The sequence below is a fragment of the Eptatretus burgeri genome, chromosome 8 (genome assembly GCF_056783735.1).
Source record: "Eptatretus burgeri isolate ZD-2024b chromosome 8, Ebu_testis_v1, whole genome shotgun sequence".
Taxonomy (NCBI): Eukaryota; Metazoa; Chordata; class Myxini; order Myxiniformes; family Myxinidae; genus Eptatretus; species Eptatretus burgeri.
In genome coordinates this window covers 36,157,909-36,170,468 of record NC_140968.1, presented here as the reverse complement: position 1 = coordinate 36,170,468, position 12,560 = coordinate 36,157,909, and the positions used below count along the sequence as shown (strand labels likewise).

Genomic DNA, 12,560 nt, shown 5'->3' with positions numbered 1-12,560 from the left:
CTAACAGTTTGTCTCAGGAGTGTTGTTTCTTCTTCTTGGGATACTTTTTCATGGTTTGCCTGATCGATGGTCAGGGTTGCTGTTATCTGTAGTCTTACATTTCATGAAGACCTTCCCCATGATCCATTTGGGGATGCATCGGCCCATTTAATTCATCCGTTCATCAAGAGGACTGGAAGCTGAGGATCAATGTCATCTGAGTTGGGCTTAAGAGCCGACTTAAGAAGAAGACGAAGAAGGAGAATTCATCCTGATGGAGTTGTTCACTCTTTGACAGTAAATGATCATTCTTTTGTTGTAGAACTCTGCAGACATCTTACTCTGGGACATACAGCTTTGAAACCGAGCAATCAGTCCTTTCCCTAATGTTACTCTGCGCTTGTTGATCTTACAGTTAGTTATACAGTAATGCAAAGGTAATCCTCACGACTGAAACGCGTAGTGGTGTACCTTTTTCCTAAAATGGTATAATTTACTTTATTAAAAGCTTTACTGTGGAAATCATTGAGGAACCTCCTAACATGTCCATCTATCCACCGATCTACATCATGAACCAAATTCATCCACTCCGTACCGGAACCCACCCATCCATATCCCTCCCAACACAAATACAGTACCCCTTAATTCCAATGACCATTGTTCTCTGATAATCTGGCGCGACCTCTGTGCTTATTACAAATGTACAGTATATTTGTTTGCTAGTTTTTGAAATCTATAGCATGAGCATTTTCACGATCATCAATTTCCTTTCGAACTGTCGGTTCGAATAATCACTTGAGATGGTTGGTGATGAAATTTTAATCACCGTGCACATGTTAACTCGATGTCCATAATCATTGTACAATGAGCAATGACAAATGTCGACATTCAAATAAGCGATCACTACCTTGACATTTCACGACACCTGTGAAACCAAACTCGGTATGTCATATGTGTACACACATGTAGTGTTGACAGGGTAGGGTAGCTATGAGGTAGCATACTTTCTTTCCTCTGAGTTGTGTCGTCCGTGTTCGGTTCTCCATGGAACAGGATCTGACTTTAAATTGTCATATTGACATATGCATGCAGGTGTTGCATCTTAGGTACGCCATCCTTTCAGACGAGGTGTGAAGCTCGCTGGCGTATCTGCGTCAGAACATGGCAAGCATGTGGTTGATCCAGGATGTTGAAAATGCAATTTTGCAGAAGCGGTTGGGATCTATTAGTCCATAATTTTTTTTGAAAAACATGTGGCCATCATCAAAATTATGAAGTGATTATTTTAAGTCTCTGCTATAATATTCCTTGGAGAGAAACATCCATCCATCCATTGGGACCATACTCTGTGCAGAGCGTTGGTGCTGCCTAAGCAGTCTCCTTGGCTATTGGGTACAATCCTGGATGGGTTGCCACTCCGACACAAGATACCAACAAGCTGGTACTCATTTTGCCGACCTCGGAAGGATGACAGGCAGAGTCAACCCCACCTGGTATTAATTCAACAGCTGAGTTGGATTTGAATTCAGGATTCCAAGCCCACCACCCTAACCATTAAGCAAACACCAGGCATGAGAGAAACATATTGAAATTAAAGTATAACTTTAAATTTTGCTGAAACGAGGAGGAGGAAGAGGAGGTTGGGGGCAGTTTGAGACCACTGCAACTCCCCTCCGTCTCTCTAGTTCTGCCTTAGGTGATTGATTCTGAGATGTCCTTGGGTTGGTTGAGATGGAGATGGAGATTGATATTGAGTGCCCTTCTTTGGGAGAATCGTTCACCCATCATTGTTCCGAAGGAGTGACCGAACACACGTTGTACCCAGTAAACATCTGATGAGTGCTTACAAACAGTTGAATACAGTACTTCTATCCCTGTGCTGCGTAGAGCAATCTGACGAATCGAGCACGTCGGAGGAGGATGACATACTCACAACACCTGTGTTCGAACAACCGTTGGATGACATCACGGTGAATACTGGCTCACCGGCCACCTTTATCTGCATCATCTCGGGTCACCCTGCACCAGAAGGTACTCACTTTTGAATTACAGGCCATGTCTGGGTCTACGGCCACGAGAAGCTTGCCTGGTCTTTATTAACGTTGTTTGGAACTCTTGGCCTGAATTAGACGATGAAACATTGATGTAGTTACATTGAAGTTTAAGCAGTGTGGTCCCTTTCTAAGTTTCTAATCTTCCATGTGGCAGTACTGTAGGATCTCCAGAGACACTCAATCACTGCTTAGAATTCCATTAAACCTTCCAAAAAGTGTTATCAATCCATGTTTTTCATATGGTAATACCTCATTGTCGACAAATATAACTCATAATATGACTCACATGGCTCATATGGACTCATAGTAGTATCTTCGAAGCAGCATTCATAATCCATGTTTTTAATTGGGTAATACCTCATTATAGATGAATATACTGTACTTTATTCGTGATAAGGTTGCCGTCACCGATGTGCTTCATCCCATGCCCATGGCTCACAGTACATTGGAAGAAGGACAAAATGGCTGTCGAATCGAGTGGGCCATGCCTGCTCGGCAGTGAAGGTGGAAGGCACTGGCTCTCCATTCCTGTGGCCGCGTCATCTGATGGCGGGATTTATTCCGTCACGGCGAGCAACGAGGTTGGAGTGACCGGATGCAGCGCAATGCTTACCATCTGTCCTGGTGAGAACGGTCGAACGGAGAATACAAGATATACAAGATAATCGCCACGTTGGGATTTTTCCTCATTTCTATAACATTGTTTGGCTCTAGGTGAAAATAGTGATTATATGGAAGTCAGCTGTAATGAAAAGCACGTGCACCCCATGGAGAAGGAAGAAGCGAATGCTGTAAATGAAGAGAATCCCAGTCCTGCGGACGATAAACCAATGACAGTCTCCTCCTTAGAACCCGCCACGGTTGTTCGAGTCCAGGATCCCATTATTACTGAACAACTTGCCACCCCTATTGGTGAAAGTGGTCATCCACCAATCTTTAAGGTAATAATACACGCACGATGGTGATGCAGAATCTGGAACACTTTGTGAAGTCTCGTGACAAACTGTTTACTATTTCCAATAAAAACTCTACTGAAAGCCAGCATTTTACACCTGGACAGACATTCCTAATTGACGTTCTCTTTGCCTCTTGCAGGATTCCATGGAAGACCAGGTGGTTCTTCTTGGAGAGAACGCCCTCTTTCGCATCACCATTTTCGGGGAACCAACGCCAGTTGTGATTTGGTAACGGAGACTGCCTTGTGATTATAATCGTGGCTTAAAAATAAATAAATAAAAACGACTTCTAATTAATTAGATGATCTTTAGTGCTTTTTTCAGCATCCGATAACCCCGTGAGACTGCCTCTAACTGCTTCAATAGTGCCAATTAAGTCACAGAGATGAAAGAATAGATGGCTTTCTGTTCAGACCAGCTGTGACTTGCACTTGACATCCGTTTTGCATGGGCAATGAAGCTTATAACCAGAGGGATTAGATGTGTTTTCCACTGCAGCGCATGATGGGTAATTTGCCGATTTTGTTAGCATGGATTTTAGTGCTTTACAAGGTTCACACAAGCATGCAATCCAGGCTCATGGATTTTTTCTAAACTTCCAGATCACCAATTGAGTAAATACATAATTCAAACGATCTATTGCTCTGTCAGGCGGAGAGACGACGCGTTGGTCTTGGAGGATGAGCGACATCAGGCAGGCTTCGGCGCAGAGGACTCTGTGGCCTGGCTGATCGTACTCGCAGCAGAAGCCGAAGATGACGGCGTTTACGGCTGCACAGCCAGTAACCGGCATGGCACGCAGGAAGCACATGCTTGCCTGGAGGTTAAAGGTACGCTTATATCATCCCACGATGCCTGCTTGGCCGTTGAAACCTCACAGCCGAATTGATTTCCCTTTAATGCACTCAAAGGTCATGAAGGCATGCTGGCATCGCAGGCTTTTATCCAAGTAACCACTGAGATTCACCACCGTTGCTTCAGCTCAGCCTGTTTCTCGTCATTTTTGGAATGAAGCAAATAGAGCCATTTTTCCATCGTTCCTTTTTTGGAAGCAGGCTACGGAAAGAGCTTCCTGCGAATGTTTTACACGTTATTTTTAATGCATGGTAATGTTTTTCTGGCATCCCCCTCCAAAAGGAATTTTTCATGGTGGAACAGATGGCATTTGTTAAATTACTTTATTTCTGTTTTAGTAAGAGCGAGCTGCGCAATTTCTTGATGTTGCTACGGGTGTGTTGGATGAATAGCTTTGTATTTCGGAAATTGATGGATAACCTTCTAATATCAGGAATCACTTGGGCCTCGACTACTTGTCTTCCATTGTAGTTTCAGGACGGGGGCATTTGCATTCCACCCATTAACAACCAGAACCGTGATCGACTTTCTGCGAAGCGCCACCTGATGTCCTTCACAAAACATCTTTAGTTAGAGCGATGGAGACTAAACATGCAATGGAGGCTCAAGGAGAGGAGGGTGCTGTTGCTGCTCTGAAATAATTGCATTAAATGAACAACTTTTGCTTGTTCCGGCCAATTTAACCCGACACCTTCCTTATTCTTTTACGCATCTCCGAATCATCTCACTGTTCCTTTGCTTTGTCGGGTGTTATATTCTCGATGTTCATTGTAGGTTCAATTATCATAGTCTGAACCATCTTCCCAATCATGAAATTCCTTCATGTCCATTATCGTCACCATAAATGCTGTCCTTAATTCAACATTCCACCATCGACTGCAATACAACCACACGTGCCGCCTCCTCTCCCCCTCCACCCCCTACTATCATTCTCAAGTACCATCTGTACCAGAGAAGGCAGACCTTGCATTTGCGGAGCCACTGCGGCCTGTCACAGTACAGGCCGGCCAATCGGCACGGTTGGAGTGCGTGGTGATCACCCCGCCCGATGCTGAGCTCGACTGGTTGAGGGATTGGCGTCTGCTGCAGCCTGCTTTGCTGAGCTGCAAAATGCACTTTGACGGGCGCCGCTGTGTCCTCGATCTGGCCTCTCTTCACGAGGATGACAGCGGCATCTACGCCTGCAAACTGAGCACCGCCCACGGTAAGCTGTCACCAGGCCTCAATATAAATATTTATTGTTGTTTCTTCTTCCTCATACTGTTAGTCTTCATTTTATTTATCTTATTCTTCTCATTATTTATCCTATTTTCCTATTTCATTCACGTTTTCTTCTTCATCTTTTTTTTTTCATAAATATCTACGTCAAGTTTATATATATATATATATATATATATATATATATATATATATATATATATATATATATATATATATATATATATATATATATATATATATATATATATATATATATATATATATATATATATATATATATATATATATATATATATATATATATATATATATATATGTATATATATATATATATATATATATATATATATATATATATATATATATATATATATATATGTATGTGTATACATATATATGTATATATATATATATATATATATATATATATATATGTATATGTATATATATATATATATATATATATATGTATATGTATATATATATATATATATATATATATATATATATATATATATATATATATATATATATATGTATATATATATATATATATATATATATATATATATATACATATATATATATATATATATATATATATACATATATATATATATATATATATATATATATATATATATATATATATATATATATACATATACATATATATATATATATACATATACATATATATATATATACAGTGGGGAGAACAAGTATTTGATACACTGCCGATTTTGCAGGTTTTCCCACTGACAAAGCACGTAGAGGTCTGTAATTTTTATCATAGGTACACTTCAACAGTGAAAGATGGAATCAAAAACAAAAATCCTGAAAATCACATTTTATGATTTTAAAATAATTAATTTGCATTTTATTGCATGAAATAAGTATTTGATCACCTACCAACCAGTAAGAATTCCGGCTCTCACAGACCTGTTAGTTTTGTCTTTAAGAAGCCCATCCATTCTCCACTCATTACCTGAATTAACTGCACCTATTTGAACTCGATATCTGCATAAAAGACAGCTGTCCACACTCAATCAATCAGACTCCAACCTCTCCACAATGGGCAAGACCAGAGAGCTGTCTCAGGACATCAGGGACAAAATTGTAAACTTGCACAAGGCTGGGATGGGCTACAGGACAATAGGCAAGCAGCTTGGTGAGAAGGCAACAACTGTTGGCGCAATTATTAGAAAATGGAAGAAGTTCAAGATAACAGTCAATCTCCCTCGGTCTGGGGCTCCATGCAAGATCTCACCTCGTGGAGCCTCAATGATCATGAGAAAGGTGAGGGATCAGCTCAGAACTACACGGCAGGATCTGGTCAATGACCTGAAGAGAGCTGGGACCACAGTATCAAAGAAAACCATAAGTAACACACTACGCCGTCATGGATTAAAATCCTGCAGCGCACGCAAGGTCCCTCTGCTCAAGCCAGCGCATGTCCAGGCCCGTCTGAAGTTTGCCAATGACCATCTGGATTATCCAGAGGAGGAATGGGAGAAGGTCATGTGGTCTGATGAGACCAAAATAGAGCTTTTTGGTTTAAACTCCACTCGCCATGTTTGGAGGAAGAAGAAGGATGAGTGCAACCCCAAGAACACCATCCCAACCTTGAAGCATGGAGGTGGAAACATCATTCTTTGGGGAAGCTTTTCTGCAAAGGGGACAGGACGACTGCACCGTATTGAGGGGAGGATGGATGGGGCCATGTATCGCGAGATCTTGGCCAACAACCTCCTTCCCTCAACAAGAGCATTGAAGATGGGGCGTGGCTGGGTCTTCCAGCATGACAACGACCCGAAACACACAGCCAGGGCAACTAAGGACTGGCTCCGCAAGAAGCATCACAAGGTACTGGAGTGGCCAAGCCAGTCTCCAGACCTGAACCCAATAGAAAATCTTTGGAGGGAGCTGAAAGTCTGTGTTGCCCAGCGACAGCCCTGAAACCTGAAGGATCTGGAGAAGATCTGGATGGAGGAGTGGGCCAAAATCCCTGCTGCAGTCTGTGCAAACCTGGTTAAGAACTACAGGAAACGTCTGATCTCTGTAATTGTAAACAAAGGTTTCTGTACCAAATATTAAGTTCTGTTTTTCTGATGTATCAAATACTTATTTCATGCAATAAAATGCAAATTAATTATTTTAAAATCATACAATGTGATTTTCAGGATTTTTGTTTTTGATTCCGTCTTTCACAGTTGAAGTGTACCTATGATAAAAATTACAGACCTCTACGTGCTTTGTACGTGGGAAAACCTGCAAAATCGGCAGTGTATCAAATACTTGTTCTCCCCACTGTGTGTGTGTGTGTGTGTGTGTGTGTGTGTGTGTGTGTGTGTGTGTGTGTGTGTGTGTGTGTGTGTGTGTGTGTGTGTGTGTGTGTATCTATATATATATATATATATATATATATATATATATATATATATATATATATATATATATATATATATATATATATATATATATATATATATAAGCCTGGTGTTGGCTTAGTGGTTAGGGTGGCGGCTTGGGATCCTAGGGTCCTGAGTTCAAGCCCCGTTGGCTGCTGAATTAACACCAGGGGGTTGACTCAGCCTATCATCCTTCCGAGGTCGGCGAAATGAGTACCAGTGTACTGGTCCCGGTGTATGCCCCGGTTAGAATAGGTGTACCATATCCCTGTGTGTCGTAAGAGGCGACCAGGGTTGGTGTCAGGAAGGGCATCCGGCCATAAAACATTGCCTCAAGAAAAAGCCCAACCCCTGCACAGCAGGGAAAAATGGCTGTAAAAACGGTCATTTTATATATATATGTATATATATATATATATATATATATATATATATATATATATATATATGTATATATGTATAAATGTATATACATATATATATGTATATATATATATATATGTATCAAAGAAAAAAGAAGAATATATATATATATATATATATGTATATATGTATAAATGTATATACATATATATATGTATATATATGTGTATATGTATATATATATATATATATGTATATATATATATATATATATATGTATATGTATATATATATATATATATATGTATATGTATATATATATATATATATATGTATATGTATATATATATATATATATATATATATATATATATATGTATATGTATATATATATATATATATATATATATATGTATATATATTCTTCTTTTTTCTTTGATATGGGCTCTCAGGCTCACGGAAGATCAGAATGACAGGGGGAGATGGATCAGCAGGCAAAATAGGGCAAATAGAATAGCGTGGGACAACAATTACAATAGTACAAGGAGAATAATTATAGGAGAAGGGTGGGAACAGGGTCTCAGCAGATGTAATAAAGCTGTGTAGTGGAAATGGGAGAGACCGTGAGGGAGGGCAGCATATTTGGAATCTGTTGGGAAGAGCTTGAGACAACAAACTCAGAAAGACAGTTTCACAGCAAGGAAAAGTGGATAAAAAATATTGGAGATGAATGTTGAGTTTGACTCGGAGAAGGGAACAAGGAAAGTTGAACTAAACTTTGTTAAATTTAATTATATGAAATACTTCAACATTATGAAGGAGAAGAGGAGATTGGGGCCATACTCTGTGCAGAGCATTGTTGCTGCCTAAGTCGTCTCCTTGGCTATTGGACACAATCCTGGATGGGTCGCCACTCAGACACAGTATACCAGCATGCTGGCACTCCTTTTGCCGACCTCGGAAGGATCACAGGCAGAGTCAACCCCACCTGGTATTAATTCAACAGCCAAGTAGGATTTGAACTCAGAACCATAGGATCCCAAGCGCACCACTCGAGCCGTTAAGCCAGCACCAGGCAAACAGATATAATCATTACAGAACAATAAGGCTTGTAAGTTATTACAGTCATTTACCATAGTGGTGGCATTAGAGAAACACGGTACATGTATGTGGAGAACAAACGAGATCCTGGTATTAATTCAACAGCTGAGCTTGATTTGAACTCAGGACCCTTGGACCCAAAGCCTGCCACCCTAACCATTAAACCAACACCAAGCATATATTATGAAATCAAACTAGAACATGAGGTTTTTGGGGATGATGGTATGTGGACCTTCACTCTGTCCTTTTAGTGGAAGAAAAATTGTTTTCATTTTTCTTTGGATCATATAATGCCAGAGATGTCGAGTTCTCACTATACTACTGCAATATGGTCATATGGTATATACCATGTATTGTTTTGACATTTTCTGTACACCTTCCCGACCTCCCCACCCCCTCCCCCAATCCCATTTGTAAAGCCCTGATGCCTCCTTTGTTGGTTGTTTCGGGTTGTAGAGGCAAAACTGTTGGTGATATTTATTTTATTTTCTCGTGTAAAAGCCCGTCATGAATGATGGGTTGGAATTATTTTATTCAAATTGTTCAGAGATTGGAAGATATGATGTTTCGAAGCAAGAAAAAGCATTATTTTAAAACATGACATGTACAAATGTGATCCAATTTTTTATTTATTTATCTTCTGGGACGTTTTATTTCGACAGCACAGCCTCGTGAGCATACCAAAGTCTGAAGCCTTGACCTTGTGTCAAGTGTACTTATATCTTCTTCATTTATCAGACATCCTACAGATGTAAACAAACACTCGTTTTACTCTGTGCACATTGCACATCACGTGCAGCGGATTTCTCCTCTCTGTGCCTTATATTTATTGTTATTTTAAAAAACACTTTTGTACACCGCCCTTGAGGAGGCCCGGTTGCGTGTCGCCGTCTACATTTCCAATAGAAGAGATGTAATTACTCGATGATGAAAAATGTTTTTGAAGCTTTTTTTGTCCAGAAACGTAGACCTTCGTGAACACACAGTCATGTTGAAAGATTGGCCTTTAAAACCCTACTGAAATCGTCCTTGTGAAGGGGCAGACAAATACACATACACACTGTGATTTGTATAGGTAGATAATATTGATACTTTGCAGTTATCTGTCCTCCCAATTATGGTTTGTCTGTTGTGGAAACCTGTTTGCAAATGTTCAGTTCTCAGATGCGATTTACATTCAGACAAACACGTATTCAACACGGGATATTTATTTATTTATTTATTTATGTTACAAACCACCGTCCACATGCTGTAATGGATGCAGAAAATAGGAATTTGCAATGCCTTCCTATATCCGTCTGTCCCTGTGACATAAAACATCTGGTGAATTTACTTTTATTATTTTAAGACTGAGGCTTATGGAAGAGTGAGATGACAGAGGGTAAAAAATGGCATCAAATGGACATGCAGCAACAGTTGGACACAACAAGCAAAGGAATGGACAAACAAGAAAATAAACCAATGTCACCCGCACGGTGACCCGTATCTTGCCAAAAGGTGACCATGTGTGACTTCTTTAAGGTCACACTGAGGTGAACAGAGCTGCTATCCACCAGGAGCGACTCCTTGAGGAATATCTGCCTACGAGAGATTCCGATGAGAATCGTTCTACAGAGTAACCATGAAAAATATGCTTTTGCCTCATAACGTCACCAAATGACGTCATAATGTCTCAAGCTTGACATATCTAGAAAGCACTCATCGAGGTGTTCAATTTGAGGTACTACACGATATGGTTCCTAAAACTTGAAAATTTGACCTTGGGGTCAAATATGTTTGACCTGAGGTGCTAACCATGAAGGTCAAGGCCAATCGCCACCAAAAATTAATCAGCTGAGCGCCAGACCATGAACTATATTCCCATGAAGTTTGAAGACGATCCGATCAAAATTACTCAAAAAATAAGGGTTTTGTCGACTCCCCTGATTTGCGCCAAAGTGACCTTGACCTTTGACCTGACCTTCAAAATTTTGTGCACTGAAAGGGACCTCTATAGGCCTCTGATATGCGAAGTTATAAAAATTTCTGATGATAACTGTGCTCTGCAGAAGTTTTTATATGTGATTACAGACAAAAAAAAACAAAAAAAAAAACATACAAGCTGACTAACATATCTTGCAAAACTTCGTTTTGGCAAGATAAAAAGGATATAAAGGGAAACAGAAACACATGAACATGCAGGTAAGGGGTTTGGGTTGGGTCAGGTTAACGGGATAGCAAAGATTGTGGGTATGGTTGGGGATCACATGAGATGATCATACACAGTCTGCTTGAAACCCTGGAAGGAAGATTGTGATTTAATAGCCTCGATACTTATTATTTTTTGTTCTTTTTCTCCCTTTTTTAGGTCATCTCTTCGAGCATGACCTAATAATATGGGTGTAGATGTCCTTCGATCTGTCCGTCCGTTGCGAAAATGACGATTTTCCAATTCTATCTCCTCCGCCATTTCTCAAGCGATCTTGAATTTGATTGTGGCATATGAATCTATGGGACAATATCTAAATTGTGATCAGGCCGGATTTTCGATATTTGCTTTCGTTTTCGTGTCACCTGACTTCAAAGTTGGCAAAAAATGCGAAAATGATGATTTTCATGCAAAAATGACGATTTTCAGAATCTATCTCCTCCTATATTTCTCAAGCAATCTTGAATTTGATTGTGGCATATGAATCTATGGGACAATATCTAAATTGTGATCAGGCCGGATTTTCGATATTTGCTTTCGTTTTCGTGTCACCTGACTTCAAAGTTGGCAAAAAATGCGAAAATGATGATTTTCATGCAAAAATGACGATTTTCAGAATCTATCTCCTCCTATATTTCTCAAGCAATCTTGAATTTGATTGTGGCATATGAATCTATGGGACAATATCTAAATTTGGTCAGGCCGGATTTTCGATATTCGCTTTCGTTTTCGCGTCACGTGACTTCAAAGTTTGCAAAAACTGCCCTACCTTCAGGAGGCTATATATTTTCTCACAGAGATGACCGTCACTCCCGCACGGGGGTAATTATCTTGCCAAAACGAAGTTTTTGCAAGATATGTTAGTCAGCTTGTATGTTTTTTTTATTTTTGTTTTTTTTTGTTTGTTTGTCTGTAATCACGTATAAATCACTCTGCAGAGCACAGTTATCATTGGAAATTTTTGTAACTTCGCATATCAGAGGCCTATAGAGGTCCCTTTCAGTGCACAAAATTTTGAAGGTCAAGGTCAAAGGTCAAGGTCACTTTGTCGCAAATCATGAGAGTCGACAAAACCCTTATTTTTTGAGTAATTTTGATCGGATCGTCTTCAAACTTCATGGGAATATAGTTCATGGTCTGGTGCTCAGCTGATTAATTTTTGGTGGCGATTGGCCTTGACCTTCATGGTTAACACCTAAGGTCAAATTTTCAAGTTTTAGGAACCATATCGTGTAATACCTCAAATTGAACACCTCGATGAGTGCTTTCTAGATATGTCAAGCTTGAGACATTATGACTCATTTGGTGACGTTATGAGGCAAAAGCATATTTTTCATGGTTACTCTGTAGAACGATTCTCATCGGAATCTCTCGTAGGCAGATATTCCTCAAGGAGTCGCTCCTGGTGGATAGCAGCTCTGTTCACCTCAGT

General features: G+C 39.6%; 1 protein-coding gene across 3 annotated transcripts in view; it reads left to right on the top strand.

The window, feature by feature from the left end:
• LOC147021521 (striated muscle-specific serine/threonine-protein kinase-like) overlaps window positions 1–12,560 on the top strand; it is a 178,242-nt gene that overhangs the window by 21,368 nt on the left and 144,314 nt on the right. For all 3 annotated transcript variants that reach the window (XM_085891534.1, XM_085891533.1, XM_085891532.1), the window contains exons 5-10: window positions 1,867–2,010; window positions 2,475–2,657; window positions 2,748–2,974; window positions 3,129–3,217; window positions 3,641–3,819; window positions 4,782–5,048. In XM_085891534.1, the coding sequence (XP_085747660.1) occupies window positions 1,867–2,010; window positions 2,475–2,657; window positions 2,748–2,974; window positions 3,129–3,217; window positions 3,641–3,819; window positions 4,782–5,048 (1,089 nt within the window). The remainder of the gene's footprint in view (window positions 1–1,866; window positions 2,011–2,474; window positions 2,658–2,747; window positions 2,975–3,128; window positions 3,218–3,640; window positions 3,820–4,781; window positions 5,049–12,560) is intronic.